Here is a 17,959-nt window from a genome sequence, read left to right as displayed (position 1 = left end):
CCTCTTAATGATTTAGTTTGTCGTGTGCATTGCACATTCATTCTATTTAGATAAAACGTCCTAAGAGGCGTTTCTACAAAGAAATCCTTTCTACAGCTATTTAGCAGAATTAAAAGTTTTTGTTAGGTAGTGGCACATATGGATTTTTTAATGTGTCTTGAGGAGCGCCAGGTAATTAGAAAGAACCCGAATGCAGTTTAAAAGAAATATACTACTAGATAGATAGATAGATAGATAGATAGATAGATAGATAGATAGATAGATAGATAGATAGATAGATAGATAGATACTAATAGAAATGTATTAATCAATAGATACAGAGACAGAAAAATTAAATAAATGAACAATAAGATAGATAGATAGAGAGACAGACAGATAGAGAGACAGACAGACAGACAGAAGGATAGCTGGACAGATACATATCAATAGATACATAGACAGAGAGACAAACAAACACAATGACTATTAGATAGATAGCTAGATAGCTAGATAGCTAGATAGATAGATAGATAGATAGATAGACAACAGACAGACCGATAGACAAAGTCCTTACTCTTAGGCCTTCATCTCGAATAGACTGGACTTTGGTGCAGAGATGCCGGGGACCATAATCTATGTTACCAGCATGTACTTCCGTAACAAAGACCAGCCATTTACATGATTTTTCTCTACAAAATGGGAAGTCCTGCTCAGATCTGAAGCTACCAGGTTTTCTCATATTTCGACCAAAAATGCTAGCATTTTCACCTGCTCTGAGCAGGCAGACTGTGTCAGCGGCCGTGCCCATTGGAGGGTGAAGTGGGCGTGCCGAATGCATGGATGGAATATTTTCTGCTTCCTCTGGACTGTTGCAGGTGGGTAGCAGGGGCTAGGCCATGCCACTGTCCACAACCCATGCCTTTGCAGCGAATGTAGCAGCCCTGTATCCACGGGCCCAGAATTACTGGGTACAGATTTCTCAGGTCTGCCCATTCTGAGGCCAGAGGCCAGAGACTCATAATTGTGATTTTGTGTCCATCACCCCAAGTTATTGTTCCAGATGAAATACCCCAGCTTGTAATTAGAGCTTTGGTACTTTCCTAGGATCCCTGTTATTTCATTACCCTTCACGAGGACACAAGATCGGCCCATCTCCGGTCCATCACTCAGGATCTAGCTCTAAAGGGCTATGTGCCACAATCGTGGTGGACATGTGCTATGTAAATAAATGCTAATACACAACCCTAAGACCTCTATACCATAGTCCCTGGTCACAAGCATCACTTCCCGAAACAGACCCATGTCTTAAGGCATCTGCTTTACAAGTCAGTATCAAAGCCGCAGGACATATCCTTTTAACCTTTTGAGGTAAAAAAAACAAGCACTGGTCAGCAATGACATATACTATTTGGTCTTCTACATAATGGAGAGTACAAATTATGTTAAGGAAGTCAAAGTATTTATGGTCCTCAGAGTATCAATGTTTTCTGACATGTTGGCAACAGCCTGTGGTCCCTATGCTGTCCGCACCACCGGAGTTGTGTCAGAATTACCATATCGCCAACATGCCTCTGAGCCGGAGGACCCACGCTAACTGGCCAGATGCTGGCGGACCAACCTGTTCTCCCTGAAGTGCCAACATTTGAATATGCTTTTCTCCTGGATCTCAAGGAACCTCAAGGAATTGGACTTTCTGTCACATCTTTCCCTGAAGGAGGGGGCTGGCAGGTGGTTGAACAAATGGCATTACCTAATAATTTACAGGGCTGCACGGTGGTGGAGGAAGCCAAGAATATTATATTTCGTGCCCTGCTAGTGGAGGGAAGAAAGGAAATAAATCCTAGATAATAAGCGAATATGATTATTGCATTATGATGATGATGCTACCAATGCTGTTGTTATTATTTGCAACATAATGGTAAATTAAAAACAATAACAATATGTCCTGCTACTATGCATTGTTAAAATAATATCTATATTTTATATGCTCTATCTACCTCAAAAACGTACAAACTACTGATGATGCCTTCATGTTTCGCTCACGTACTGCCACTTTGCCTTTATGTCCACCCCAATTTATAAACCTCATAATTTACCACCATGCAAATATTGTGAAGTGCTCTGATGCCTTGGGGTCAAGTTCGCCCTATATAAAACTCAACAAATAAATTAAGAAATAAAATAATAGTAATAATAGTAACAATACTAAAAAACACAAAAACAACATTAACAATGTTCATTTAGAAGTTAGGTGAATGCTGGGCTCTTAGCCGAAGTGCTTACTTTTTATCCAGTCTTATGTAGTCTTGTCCAGTTTAGGCGGAACACCTGGCCCCTGAGATACCACCATTTCGGAGAAGACTACTGTGTCAAAAAATAGCCAATCTATCTTGGTTCCTTTTCCTCCTTCTTAGCACTCCTATTTGCCCCACTGTCCACATTTCTTTGAGACGATCTTCAGGACTTTCACACACAAAGTTTTACAAATAATCAACATCAAGTTTTCAAGCAGAGAGGAGAAAGAGGCAGACAGGCTCTACATACCCATGTGGACAGTGCAAAACCCCTTTACAGGCTGGGCCCTCTTGACAGGCCGATGTGCCCGGGCAGGTCACATACAACATGTCCTTGAGGGGTCGTGACCTGTTGGCTAATCTTTCAGAGTCTTTAGAGCAGTGGTCTTCAATTTTTTTAATCCCGCCCCCCCAGTAGAATAAAAAAATCACTGACCCCCCCCCCCTGAATTTCTCACAATTATTCTTTTAAATTATAGCTATTAAAAGTATCCCCAGTGTGTGGCTGGGGGGTTTGAAGAATATTTGGAGCCCCTTCCCTTTTGACACATACTCCCAACTAGGATATAAATGGCAAAAGATGTCAGTGAAGGCCCATTGCAGAGCATAATGGTTCTTTTGGCCAGAGCCTGGAGCCTCCTGCGTTCACCTGAGGCCTCCCTAGGAGGGACTGCCCCCCAGTTTGAAGACCCATGCTCAAGAGGGCAGTCCACCATATCCTGACACCAAAGGAATTTTCAGTTTTTTTCCCGTTTGGGCTGTCAAACGTGTCTAACAAAAGGTCCCCAGTTTCATTGTAAGTGCTCCTGGTTTACTTTAATATGGATAGACAGACGGCGGTGCCATGGACAACGAATTTGACACGATGAGGAAGAATCAAACTTTTAAATTGGAATTTTCAAGTTGCTCCCAAAACAAAAGACTGTGAGGCAGTTCTTCCCACTCTCCAGCAGACCTTAAACATTAACTGTCCGCACCATTGTTCCACGAGAAAGTGTAAGCTTATTTGCAAATTTTATGCACTGGAATGCTTATATCTTTTGATTATTTCTATTACTTTAAAATGTAACAAATGAACTAGTTTAAATATTTATTTTCATGAAAGCAGTTGGTTTTGATGAATGTGTTTAGGTCTCATCTACAGACAGCTTTCAGTTGTTGTCGAAGACCTAATGTGGGCAGTACCATTAATAACAGTGGGCTTTGTGCCAACCCATTGCTTACCATTGATTCCTTTTCTTGCTTCTTATTTTATGGCTTTTCTTCCTCTTTTTGTATTTGTTCCTCTGCTGAGCACAGATTCTTTGCATCTTTTTGATTGGATGGCATGTATGCTTAAACTGCTGCTGTTCAGATAACTCCTTTTATCTTTCTCTTTCAGCACTCCATGGGAGTCCATGTGTTTTCTTTCTCATTTCTTTGTATGTTGCTCTCTCCATCAAATACCTGCCTCTCCCCATGCCCTAAGTTTGCTCCATTTTCCCCCCACTGCCTCATCCACTGCTCCTCCTACCCCCTCCATTTCTAGCTTTTTTTATAGTTCCCCCTGCCTAAAGGTCCTCCGTTGTTACCCCACCATCCCCACACTCTGTTGCTTGTACCGCAATGACTTACTTGTCCCCCACACCTCTGTTGCTCCCCCCCCCCATTGCACACATTTTTTTGAGGGCAAAGTAGCAGTATTTTGCTGCTTAACTTTTACGAATGCATTTTTGTACATGTTTACATTATTCTTTTATGACTACTGCTGCAAGATTGGCTTCCACCATCTTGGAACGGTACATAAAAAATAGACAAAATGGAAGTTTCGTCATGCAGTATGTCCACACTTTCTTGGTGACACTTGCACGTTGACATCATCACTCGGGCTGCTGGAACATGACGTTTGCATGTGTACACATTATTTCACTTTTTAAGTCGAAGCCTACCAGACAGCACAGCTGTCTGGTTTGCTAACAACATCTTGGGGACATTCAGAAAGCTTCCCTGGGAATGCATTCCTCCTATTGCTTACCATTGGCTTTTTGGTTTGTAACTCACATTTTCTTGCTTTCTATTTACTGGCTTTATTTGTTTTAGGCTATCCAGCTTGAGTTGGTCCCTTCCCATGCCCAAATCATTCTTTCTGTAACCTGTCCTTTAATTCTTGTTCTTATCTTGTCACATACTGTGCATTCAAAGAGAGATGTCAAATGTCAGGCTCTGTCTTCTGAGAGAGCTTAGTGTTTACTATTCTTTCTCTGACTTCAGAGTGAGGGTATTTATGTGAGAATTATGCTGGCTACTGTGAGAAATTCTGAAGTGTGGTGGAAACAAAAATATTAATACCATCAAAACACGTCAATACACTAGGTGATTACATTTCCACATGTTATAGTTTGTGTGCTGTACACATTTATCAGTAAAACTGTATGTATGTGCAAAAGTAATGGTAATTTCAATTGAAGATGTGTTGTCTGTAATGACAGTGTGCTTCCACACCATGCATACTCCACTTTACCCCCCTCCGCTCTACTCTGCACCACTTCATGCCACTGTACTCTATTCTGCACCACTCATACTATGCCACTTCACTCTCCACCTCTCCACACTGCATCACTACTCTCTACTCTACACCATTCCACTGTAAGCTACTTCACTCTACACCTCTCTACTCTGCATCACTCTACACCAATGCACTCTACCTCACTCTACTCTACTATCCACCACTGCACTCTTCACCATGTACACTACACCACTCCAATCAATGACATTCCACTCTATGCCACTCCACTCTATTCCACCCTACTCTGCAACATTGCACTCTATGCCACTGTACTCCACACAAATGCACTCTAATCTGTACTACTCCACTCTACACCAGTGCACTCTATGCCATGTACTCTATGCCACTTTATTCTATTTTGCACTACTCCACTCCACTGTGCACCATTCCACTCTACACCACTTCACTCTACTCTGAGACAATTTACTCTGTGTCACTTGCATATGCACAACCTAATGGCTTTGCCAATGCTTGTTCATCATCAGACTTTGACCCAGAGTAAGAGAGACATGGGCAGAAAGAAATGAACAGCAGAAATAAAGAGAGGAAGGATGGATGAAAAAGAACCTTGAAGTGTGATTTGCAGATGCTGCAAAGCATTGGCAAAAGGCATTTAAAAACCAAACCATCGGCAAAGCCATTAGGTCTGCATTGGCAGCCAAAAGGTGACACCCAATGGCGGTGCCACTGATTGTAGCAACAAAAATGACGGTGCCCCGACTGGTAGGCTAAGAATCAATGGCCACAAAAGTGAGATTGGCATGTGCAGACAAACAAGTGTGCCTCCTGGATTGTTTTTAGATATGTACCTGCTAAGCAAGAGGACAAGTGAAGCAATTAGGTTTAAGTTGATAACAGGTATAATAGTAAAACGAAAATACGTGTTTTAAATGCAGGATGAAAGTACTGCAATTGTTATACAACGGAGGGGAAGAATGTAACAGTAAAAGGGATGAAACACATTTTATGTTGATTTCCAATTATGTTGATATCTGGCTTCTAAGGCACTCACATCCGTTTGTATCATCTGTCTTTCTAGAGGCCAGATGGGGAACTGGCATTTAATGCCTACGGCCTCAAATTAGATGTGTGTGGCCTCAAATAGACTTTCTTTTCTTGAAATATCCTGGTAACTGTCTATTGGATGTCACTATAGGTTTCTTTGTTCGTTAAATAGGATTTACCTGTGTGTTTTTTTCCATTTTCTTGGCATTTTCTTAACTCTTAACATTATATGATACACTCCTAGAACTGCAGCACCTTCAACATCCTATAGGAAGTTTCATTATGCAGGCTAGAATCTATGGGGGGAGGGGAGCGGTGTCAGTGCGCATGCAAAACAAACCAAAAAAACGTACCGGGCGCACGCAACATCCTCTGCTCCGGACCTCCACAGGAACTGGAAGCTCGAGCCTGGAACTCCCTTGACCAATCAGGGTACTGCTATCATGCTGTGAGAGCAGCGCCCTGATTGGAGAGAGCGGCCTCACTTGGTGCTCCACAGCGCCCTGGAGGCCTGCACTGACTCTAACCCAGCTGAAGACAGCTGGGTTAAAGATGTTTAAAGTGCGCATGTGTGACTGGCCCTCTTAAGATGGCCGGCCAAAAAGGCATGCGCACTTGAAACATAAGTGCATAGACAGCCTATCCTCCTCCGTGCTGTTGTCACCCAGTAGTGACCTCGCCCCCACCCTGACCCTTGGCTCGAGAAAAGGATGAAAAAAAAAAATGGTAATAAGTTACCAATTAATTTTTCATTTGGTTTTGGGGGGAGCACCGCTCCAATGGCCGCGCCACCCCTGCAATTACTTGGATTGAAAAATGTGACCTTCAGATTAGGAGCAGATTTCCATGGAGGAGGCATTAATAAAGTGAGCTCTTTTGCTTTATTGGAGACACTGCTTCTGTGCACATCGCCTGTTGCTGAATTCATGCTTCAAGTTCCTGTTTGCAACAGTGCACACAAAGTCAGAAGGCCTTGTTTTTGGTCCACAAAGTCTGTTATACACTATGGGCACGATTACAAGTCTAGCGGTCCGAGGATCGCCAGACTTGTGGTGGCACGATGGTGGCGGTCTTGCCACATTGCAACCCTAGTGGTCGTGCCAGCCTGGGACCGCCGACTCCGCCGATCCCTGGTTGTAGCGCGGCAATCAAGAAGCTTCTATATGCTTGGCTTGACAAAAAAAAAACATTATAGGTGTGCGGTCCTCATGCAGTTTTGGCGGTGAGGTGGTGGGGCAGTCCTGCCGCCGCGCCGTCAAACTCATAATCGGGCCCTTAGTGTGGCATTACTGTGGCATTCATTAAGTCCCACTTTTTTATACAGAAATGCAAAGAAAAATAATTTGTCTATTCTCAGTCTTGCGTTAGTGAGTGAGGCTGAATGAAATTCAGCGGCGGCTGCTATCCTATTAGCAGCAGTGGAGCGGGGTGAAGGGAAGGTGTGGGTGGTGATAGATTTTTTAAAAAACGCTTACCTCTTGGCTGGTACCTGGCCGGCCGCTGCCTCTCCTACATCCTCTTCCTTGCTTCTTGGGGGAGGGAGACGGGAAGCAGGAAGCACCAGGGCTCTCAGGCTCCCTGCAGCCAATCACAACACTGCAATGCAGCGTTGTGATTGGTCTGAGCGCCGGGGATGGAGTGGTGGACATGTTCTTTACGCAGGCTGTAATACAGCCTGCATGGAGAACACGGTATGTGCGCATGACTGTTATGGGTGGCCCGAGAGGGCCGGCCAAGCACTCATGCTCACATAGGGAGTGCAAACCACTCCTCGCCCTACTCTGAGAGCAGCCCAACCCGCAAAGACGCTGCAATGGGGAAAACTAAAATGATAATAACCTTTGGTTATTATCATATCATTTTTCCTTTTTTTACACTGCAAAAAGCAGTCGGGCAACGCTCCTCCGCACTAGCGGAGGAGACGCCACTGATGACATTATTGTGACCGTGGTTATTCTGTATGGTGTGTATATGGTCAATGACCTTGACTCGAGCTCATCTCTTTATTTGGTCTTGATTAGGTGTTCGCTGTCTCCTTACGTCATCTGTTTATCCAGACCAGACCTTCCTCCGTTCCCTAATTCCATTCCTTCCTCCACAGACAGACACTCGTTTCCCTAATGCGTGAGTGCCATCGGATGGCAAACAGTGACAAGTGAGAGCAATTTAGCCCCATTTTTCATAACCTGAGCCACCAACTGCTCGACGGGCTACCTCGGTGCTAGTGGCGCAGCTGTGATATTACAGGCCTAGGTGAGTCTCCCTCTTCTACCCCGACAGGTCATAGACACATGGAACATGGTGGTAGATTAGGCCCATCCAGGACCCAGGGTCAGAAGGGGGATCGGTCCAATGAAGAGGTGTCACGCCCGTCCCCTCCATCCTGCGCTCCCAAGCTGTGATTTTCTATTCCCGCCTGGTTCCTTTTGCAATTTCTCAAGTTCAAAGAGCACCCGCCTCCTTGTCTGTGTCAAAAAGGAAGAAAAAAACTCACGGCTGGAGATCTTTTATGTGCAAGATGTAGGAACCCTGCGAGTGACTTTGATTACTTATTCATCCCGGCTGTGCCCGGCATGCGCCTGTGATACCGCAGATCACCACGAGACTCCCTCGGCTGGTGCGGCACTTCTTCTGAAATTCATGGAGTTTTACGTCCTTTGAAAATATTTTAAAATGGGCTGGCGAAGATATTGCCCTTTTTAACTCGCTTTTTCTTGTTTTTCTCTCCCCTTTCTGCAGTGGCTCCTCATCTTTTTCCAGAATTCCATGCGCCCTTCCCAATCGACATGCGTCACCAGGAAGGGAGATACCATTACGAGCCGCATGCCATCCACGCCATTCATGGGTAAGTCGAACTGCATGCCTTTCTCTATAGACTTCTCTCCTTTGAACTCAATGCTCAAAGGAGTCAAATCTGTGGCTACTGTTCAATCACTGTTCGTTCCTATGAAGAAGAAAAGTAACCCCCTTTTAACATAGTCTCTTGATCTGTGAGTCCATGTCCGAGTCTGCTAAAATGATTTGGGCTGGGGGGGGGGGGGGTGGAGGGGGGTGCCAATGCGTGCTCTAACACAGTGGTTCTTAACCTTTTGACTTCTGAGGATCCCCACTTAATTATTACTGGAATCCGGGACCCCCACTGAATCATTAATCAAATATCAGGACGCCCACTGAAACATATCTGGAATCCGGGTATTCTGACCTAGGCAATTTTGATCATTTAAAATTCAAAACAATACACAAAAATGCAGAAACAAGCATTCATCAAACAAATAAACAGATTCAATATTTTATTGGATTCACAAAGAATTATAAAAATCAAACATTTAATTATGATGGGAAGGGTGTAGCTTTTCTAAATTCAATTGAGGCCACCCATCGTCTTTATGATATTTTATTTGACGTACTATCATTGCTCCCACTGATCAATCTGAGGATGCCAACTCAATTTTCTGCTTCCATTTTAAATTTCGTCACACCTACAGAACTTTTCAAATTTTACATTTAACATTTAACATTATATATATATATATATATATATGTATATATATATAAATATACACACACTTTATTAAGCTGTTAATGATGTTTAATTTTGTAAGTAGCCGTGGACCCCCTGAGCGGCATTGTAAACTCCCTGGAGCCTGGGGTCCGCAGGTTAAGAACCACTGGTCTAACATTTGGACCTGTTTTATAATACCACGCTGTTTCTCCCTTTCCAGTCTGAAGATAATTGATATCAAGCTAAGTTACACAACTTCTCGGTTAAGGCACCAGTGGTACTTTTTAGCAGTGTTTTCTCTAGTACAAAGTTTACTGAAAGGGACAAAAAGTACAGTGCAGTGCTGACCCTTTTTTGCTGTGTAAAATTATTCCCCCTCCACCTTACCATTGCTCAAACCTTATCTTCGAGAGTTGGTCCTGTAGGCTGTATTTTTTGTGAAAATGTGTTATTCTAGGTTGTAAAATGTTGCTGATGGATAAAAGCTCAAAGCTATAATGTTGGTGAATATTTTGAGTACGATTGATTTATCATGATGTGGTGGTTTCTTTTTTAAAATTAATATCAGTTATACAAGTGAACATGTTGAAGAACATCTACAATACCTGGGTTTCGGTGGGTACAGCTCAGTGGCAGTGTATACGGTTACCAGTCTCATTTTTTGTTACACGCTCATTTAAGAGAGTTAGATATGAAGGGACAAGAGCGCTCTTTGTATCCTTGTGAAAATAATGAACACGACGAATGACCTCTAACCTCTATTGTGTGGCGTTATCCAATTTTCTATAGCTCAGTTGGGTCTAGTGGAGTACCCAAGTTTCTCACACAATGCCCACAAACATTCAAGGGGTACAAGATTGATATTTTGTTTGCTATATTGGGATTGTGCTACCGTAAGTGATGAAAACAGATACTAGTTGCGACGTGAAGCGTGAGGCCCTATCACATTACTTTTATCTAGACGTACTTTGTATATCTCGTGTGGTTGTTCGATTGCACGATTTGTAGTTAAATCCCTTACACACCATGTAAGAGTTCAGCATCTTAACCCTGAGTCACAGGTCACTTAAAGTTGGTTTTAGCGGATAGTGATAGCCTAGACTTATTTGTACTGTTTTGTGGAATGAGCCATAATTCGAATAAGATTCGGATCAGGAGCGATAGGAATTTATTTGGCAATGATATGTACCTCCTTCTAGTGACGGCTCCTCATCTAGGATTGCTCTGGGGTTGTGCGGCAAAGTCAGTCCTGACTAGTTTCCCAGGATCATGTGTGATGAGCTGCTACGGTCTAGATTTATTCCTTTAGTCCTTATTCCACTTTAATTCCGGGACTACAAGTTCCAGAATTCAGAGGTAAAAAACCTGGACTGGAGCAGCTCATCACGCATGGATCTGGAAAACTTGGCAGCTATGCATATTGACCCATGTATGCAACTTGGGCACCTGGTTCCTAAGTCTATAAGGGCTTGGAGCAAGGCAAGGCAAGGCATCCCTACAATTTATGTTATGAAAGAATTTCAAGAAGAAAGATGCGAGTGTCCACTTTCCAGGCAAGAGATTGTTTAATCTTAATACATTGGTGAAGGAAAACATAACGTTAAAAGAGCAAGATGATTTTGTACAAAGAGTCTGCTGCCAGGTTTATTATTAGAATCTGATATTGTACGTACACATAAGTAACTGAACAATTTTGCCTTTCGCTTGTGGAGAACGCAAGTAAATCCTAAAATTAACTAAAGAGTAAATATGGATACAGTACCCTTCAGAAGTGGAACAGATGTGGTTAGTGGTTAGCTCCAAGTAAAGAGAAAGAAAATATGGAGAACAAAAATTGCAATATATTTTATATAGAAGAACAACTCTAATCATGAAGAAAGAACTGGACTGTTTTCCCATTCGACCTCAAAAAGGCCCCCTTTACTGTGCCACATTACCTTCTCTAAATATTTTTGGAAAACCAAAACCAAATGTGTTATGTCTTTATATTTAGTGATGTTTCGTTAGCAATGTCATACTAAACAAGTAACTCGGAGCACGCCTCAAGGTGTCACAATTATCTCGGAGAACGCCTCAAGGTGTCACAACCTAAATCCATCTTGGACAGTGGTTCCTAACCTGTTTCAAGGACCCCCTACTCAGGTGGTCCGCAACTGTCTAACAAAATTAAATAATACTACATTTAAGAGATTAAAATAAAAAAAGTATTTACATTTAAAGAAGCAAAATTGAAAAATGTATCTTTTTTCTAGATTTGATTGTGCATTAAACAAATATTTAAATATTTGAGCATTTGTTAAGTGTATACTAGTTTTTGTATGTTTGTGTATTATTTTGAAGTTTAAATTAGAGAAACTGCTTAGGCCAGGGGTCTTCATCTTTCAATAATTACTCAGTGGGTGTCCCAGATACCAGTAATGATGCAGTGGGGGTTTACATAAGTCAAAAGGTTAAGAACCGCTGATCTAGGAGACACCATATCCACTCACCAGACCAGCCATTCCCACAAACCTGAGTCTGCTGGCATCTCAACAAAAGTCTATTCATTCCCTTCTTCCCCCTTCTCTCGATTCCACCACATCTAGGTGCATCACCACCCTCGTACCCACAAATACAGAACACCTCACAGGTCTTTGCATGTGGCACATGTCGCATCCACCCAAAATGCCTAGCCACACATGCAACATTTGCTGAGTCTTGTGGCTTAGTGGACTAATGCACCCACTGTAGGGGTCTCTGTTTGACTTCATGATCACAGGTTCAAATCCCGGCTGGTCCACTCAGCCTTTCATCCTTCTGAAGTTGATTAAATGAGTACCGTTGGGTAATAATAAACATCTGTTATTCAGCACCTAGATACCCTTGGGCGAATGTGTGCTTTACAAATACATATGTTATGTTAAGATAAGGAATGCAGTAACTGGACAATTCCAGATAGAGCTCGGGAGTCATACTAGGGGCAGCAGAGCAATAAACACATGACATTTAAAATATGAATGCTTTAAAGCTAGCTAAAAACATTCTAGGATGCGTTATAGTTGTATATATGGCTGAACACAGATTGCTCTTGAGTAAGTCACTAATTCGCCATCGGAAAATCATTTGCTGTTCAGGATTTTTTGGGGGGGAGGTTTTATATAGTGCAAAATAGACCCGAAGGTATCAGAGCGCTTTACATGAGCACCAGTTGCATTACATACGGACACATTCATTTTTGTTAGACACATGGAGATTAAGTGATTTGCCCAGAATCACAGGATGTTGAACATCCCTGCCGAGACTCAAACCTGGTTCCCCAGCGTTGAGGTCGACCACTCTTGCCGTTAGGCCAAATCCTCTCCATCAGTGCTGGAGCTGTCCAATTTTTCCTAATACAGAACACTGTAGTTTCAACCTTTCTTTTCACTAATAACATCAAATGTAATGCACAGGTTTGCACAGTTTGCTGTAAGAGAGAAGCCAAGATTAGAGCTGAGGTTTCCTAGCTCACAGTTGACAAAGGAGCTCATATTCAGATGTCTCCTTGTGGCATGTATCCAGTAGCAACACACTTGTTGCGATCTGCTGATTTAGAAGAAATATGACCAGCCCACTGAGCTGCAGAATTTATAGAAGTTTCAGAACTGCTACTCTAGTCTGGAAGCTTATTTGAAAATTCAATATGTGAGGTTTTGCCCCTCCCCTATACCACTATCAGCACATTACTTGGTGAGCATGGTTTCACATGGGTCAACACTTACAGGGAGAGGTTTGTGTCACATGGTGCCTGGCAGTCTTGACCCTTTAATAGTCGTAATGACTGTTGGCTTACAGGGATATTTTCTACTACTACTTTAGCTCTAGAGTAGGAGCAAGATTGTTTGTTTGATCACTACCCGCTGATTTAACTAGATTCACGGAATGATTACACTGTCCATTCCCCTGCATTTGCTGCAACACATAGACAAGGCCTCTAGAGACTTTGTTTGGGGCGGTGACCCATACTTTTCTCAAATTCTCAAAACTATAGCCAGACACTCAGTCGGACGGACTTATTATTGTCCACGCAAACCCTTACAGGCCACTTACCTGATCGCATCCAATAAAGACATTCTGTTGGGGCTACAAATGAACTCAAACCCTTACACGTCTATGTTATAAAATTAAACGCAGGCCATTCCATTGACCTGATGAAAGGATCTCTGGTTTTGGTTTGGCATAACATTCCTATAAAGATGGCAATAGATCTATTGTGGCACCTTTCGGTATCCTCTGGGATAACGTTGATTTACAAGTAAGAGGTTGCATTAAATACTGGTTTTCTGGTTCTCCATAGGGATAGATAGTGCAGACTACATAACTGCAGATGAACGGGTAACATTTTCCAAGCCCCTTAAGGTGGGTTTTGACCTGAACGCAGTCAGACTTGCCAGTACAACCAGATCTCTCAATGTCTGAAATGCCATACGGGTCCCACACCCCAGACACTTTAAACATCAGCCATACTGTCCTACCTTCAGCTTTGGGGTTCATAGGACTGGTCTCAGGATTATGCAAAACCGCTCTAACCAAATGTTTCTCCAGACCAACTACAACTGACATGCTCACTTCAGGGAGACCGGCAGTTATCTACCTGTACACCCAGGCTGAATGGGCTGATCTTCTCGAGACCCCTGGCAGGAGCATGAAAGTGCAAGGCTCACGTTCACATATTTTAAATAGGCCTGGGCAGAGTTCCACTACAAAGTGACCAAAAAACTCTGCTGGGCAGAGTCCCGCAAGAAGCGCAGTGCGTTAGGTCATGCCAGTGGCTCTGATTTTTAGCGCTGGGCGTAAATGGCACCATGCGCAAAAGGGCGCTGCTTCTTTCTGCTGCTCGAGTAGATGTTCTACTCGAGCGGCAGCTTCCTCAACGCGAAGGGAAGGTTTCTCAACGTGAGTGGTCGCAGCCATTCGCAACCGCCCATGTTGAGAATTCTCTCTGGGAGGTGGTCTAGCGTTGAATTTTGCACGCTTGCGCTAGCCAGCTTAACATTGACGGCCGAGAGAAAAATACTCTGCAAACTCCACAAACGCAGCAGAGTTCACCTTCCAAGCCTAATATTAAAGTATTTTGTCATTGCTGCCAGACACTCTTTAAACTATACCAAGTATATCTCAGCATGGAGTTTGCCTGCTGGAGGAGAGGTAATGACATTAACTGTGAAATTACACACACTGCTTTCATGCCTAAATCTAGTGAGTTATTGGGAAGTTATCAAGCAGGCCCTAAAGACATGAGTTGTCAAGAGCTGAGTCCTTTAACAAGACTACCCGTACTTTACAGTTCTATTGACAGCCCTAGGATCACACCTCAGTGGAACAGATGGATATCTGCTTCTCTGGAAGTGGTAGTGGCTTGTATACTTCAATACTGGAGCACACCTCAAGTCAAAATGTACTTTATTCGGTTAACAAACAGTAACCATAAAAGCAACAAAAATACAAATACAATTAAAAATAACTCAATACATAGTTGCTATTACAGGGGAGAAGTGCAAATTTTCTATATGGACGGTTAAAAATTATCCATCCATCGATTTACGCAGTTTAAAAACATATTAAAAAAATTCTGTCAAAGAAGCAACAATAAATACAGTGTCCCTTCTTTGCAAATCTAAAAACGCTGGACGGCATCTTTTTGCCATCATCTCTTTAAGAATTGGGACAATAAATTTCCTACGGGGCAAGGTATAAAATCTGCAGAAAAACAGCACATGAATGTCAGATTGCGAAGATAGTTCATCACATGGGCATAAACACAGTTCCTTGGTCCAAGAGTTCATTTCTGGGAAAGTTAATAATCTAAAAACAATATTAAGTCTAAAACGTGTAAGGCAAAATCTATCATAGTTTGACATAGAGAGGCATAAGTATGGTTGTAATTTAGCACCACTCAGTATCATCTGATGAGAACACACTGTCTTTTTCTTTATTTCCTCTAACAATCTTTTTTCCCTGAGGTGTTCCATGCATAGTTTTTTCAGTAATTTTCTAGAGATGTGTACCATTGAAAGTGGATCCTCAAAATATTGTTGACAGTGAGTTTCTGTCAGAAAGGTCTTCACATACTTTAACCATTTGAAAACATTTACGTTTTCAAGTTGTAGCCCATCCTGAAGTATAGCACGATTTACAACACACTCATTGACAGTCCAAACCCTGTGCCATCGTAAAATGGGCTGAATTCTTATTATATCTGAGATATACGGCTGCCCCAGCTCTTCATGACAATTAAGGGTTGCAATACTATCGGGTACAGACAGCATGTACCGCATAAACTTATTTTCAATTAATTGCATAGCGTTTATATTGGCATACCCCCAGAGTCCTGCTCCTTACACAGCCACCGATATACACAGTTAAAATTTCCCTAAAGGGCTTCTTTCCCAGTTTCTGTATAAAGCTTTTTAAAGCCATTATTGTCTTTGAGAACAGAAGTGTTCTTGCCCTAATCGCACTTGTCCATGAGCCAGTCTCATGAAACAAGATGCCTAAATAAGAAAAGGTGGGCGTGTTTTCTAAGCAAACATTATTTATTTGCATAGTTTTCATCTTCTTCTTGGATCGTGTTCCACAGTTCATGGTAAAAGTTTTAGTACAGTTGATTTTTAAATCCAAACTGTGCATGAACTTATTGAAGGATACTATTAAATTTTGTAGGGCAATTGGTGTTCTCGCCATTAAGACAGCATCGTCCGCATACAGGAGCGCAGGGATACGCTGAGTACCAACAACAGGCACATCTCTGCACTCCTGCAGTAGGCGACACTCCAACCCATTTATGTAGATCAGGAAAAGGAAAGGGGCCAGGACACAGCCCTGGCGTACTCCACGCCCTATCCCAAAAGATCTACTACATTCCCCCCCTTTTCCATAGCGAACAGTAGCTGTAGCCCCAGAATACAGCTCCCTCAAGAAGCAAATAATCGAATCATCCACGCCCATCCTTTGCATCAGTTTCCATAATTTATCATGGGACACACAATCAAAAGCAGAAGTAAGATCGACAAATGTAAAATATAGGCGCTCCTTCTTTATCGATATATACTTCTGCTGTACAAGAAATAGATTTAAGCACTGCTCAATAGTTCCTATGCCCCTTTGAAAACCAAACTGTAGGTCACTTATTACCCCGTTTTCCTCCGCCCAGTTTTGTAATTTTGCTAAAATAACTCTACCTAGGATATTTATAGATGAATCGAGTAGGGATATTGGCCTATAACATGCACAATTTTGTCTATCTCCCTTTTTATAAATGGGAACAATAATAGATGTAAACCATGACGGACTTAAGCCCCTCGCTAAGGCTGCATTAAAGAGCTGTACCAGAATGGGGCCCCAGAAATCGCTGTTTGCTTTATATAGATCAGCTGGGATCCCATCTGGACCTGCTGCCTTTCTGCTCTTTGTAGCTTTCAGGCTCAGTAAGACCTCAGGCAGGGTAACCACTATTTTTTCGGCAACCCCCCCTTTCTCCCGTAGGATCTCCAATGGAGTAACCGCTACTTTTTGTACATCCATCCCTTTCTCACATAGTGAGGTAGAAACTTTATGTGGGCTCTGTTCTAAGCACATATAGAGTGTGGAAAAATGTGTGACCCAGTCATCCTCACTAATTGCAATTTCTAAACGAGCCTTAGTATTATCAAAAAGGAGAGGCGCATTTACCACCCTCCAAAATGCAGATGTATCTTTAGACTGTGAGGCATCACATAGTTCTTCCCAAACCACCCTCTTTATGGTATTCTTCCTCTGTTGCAGTGCCAAATTGTAACGGTTCCTTACATCCCTTATTAAGGAGGGTTCCCGGGGTTCCCGATGAATGGCATGCTTAAGCTCAGTCAGGGCCTTAGTGCATGCATGATCGAACCATCTTCTACCATTTTTCGACACCTGATATACCTTCAAGCAGGGAATAGCTTAGCAAAATGTTAAGTCTCCCACAAGAAGATCATATACAGCAGTGGTTCTTCTTATCCTTTTGAGATCTCCGGACCCGCACTTAATCACTACTGTAATCCAGGCCCCCCCACTAGATCATTATTGGAATCTGGGGACCCCCATTGAGTCATAAACTGGATTTCTGGGAACCCGGGCCTAAGTAATTTCGATGATTTGAACAAGAAAACAATACACAAAATTACAGAATCAAGCGTTCGTCAAACTAATACACATTTAGCTCCTTTATATATGCACACTTTCTTAATCTGTTTTAAAAAACAATATATATATATGTTTGCAGAACTCTGCAGAACACACACTCCATTCTGAAAGGAATACACTACCATGACGAAGTTCCTTAAGCGGTATTTATTTTCATGGCCAAACTAACCCAACGCGTTTCGGCGTTTACACACCTTGGTCATGTGCCAATTGGCCTTGCCGGTGCATGGTTTTTTTAAGCCATATTGCACCGCATGGCTAAAAAAATACAAGCAAGGACAAAAGGAGACCTATTGGCTTTCCCAATGCTTGTTCTCTTTGCTTGTTGTTTATAAGCTTGTTTATTGAGTGCTGGCTACAGTAGAATCTAGGTTGGAAATTTGAAACATTTAATGACATTGAGTTTGAAACATAGAGGGCAAAAGTATTACTTCGAAATTCTTCAGCATC

At 42.4% G+C, this 17,959-nt stretch overlaps 1 protein-coding gene across 1 annotated transcript in view; it reads left to right on the top strand.

Moving 5' to 3' along the window:
- GLI2 (GLI family zinc finger 2) overlaps positions 1-17,959 on the top strand; it is a 231,520-nt gene that overhangs the window by 58,638 nt on the left and 154,923 nt on the right. Inside the window, exon 2 of the mRNA XM_085645973.1 lies at positions 8,563-8,668. Coding sequence (XP_085502099.1) covers positions 8,610-8,668 — 59 coding nt within the window. The 5' untranslated portion in view covers positions 8,563-8,609. The remainder of the gene's footprint in view (positions 1-8,562; positions 8,669-17,959) is intronic.

Source organism: Triturus cristatus, chromosome 3_1, assembly GCF_964204655.1.
Source record: "Triturus cristatus chromosome 3_1, aTriCri1.1, whole genome shotgun sequence".
In the NCBI taxonomy this organism is placed as follows: domain Eukaryota; kingdom Metazoa; phylum Chordata; class Amphibia; order Caudata; family Salamandridae; genus Triturus; species Triturus cristatus.
Note: the sequence above shows the minus strand (reverse complement) of the source record. Positions and strands in the feature narration are given on the sequence as shown.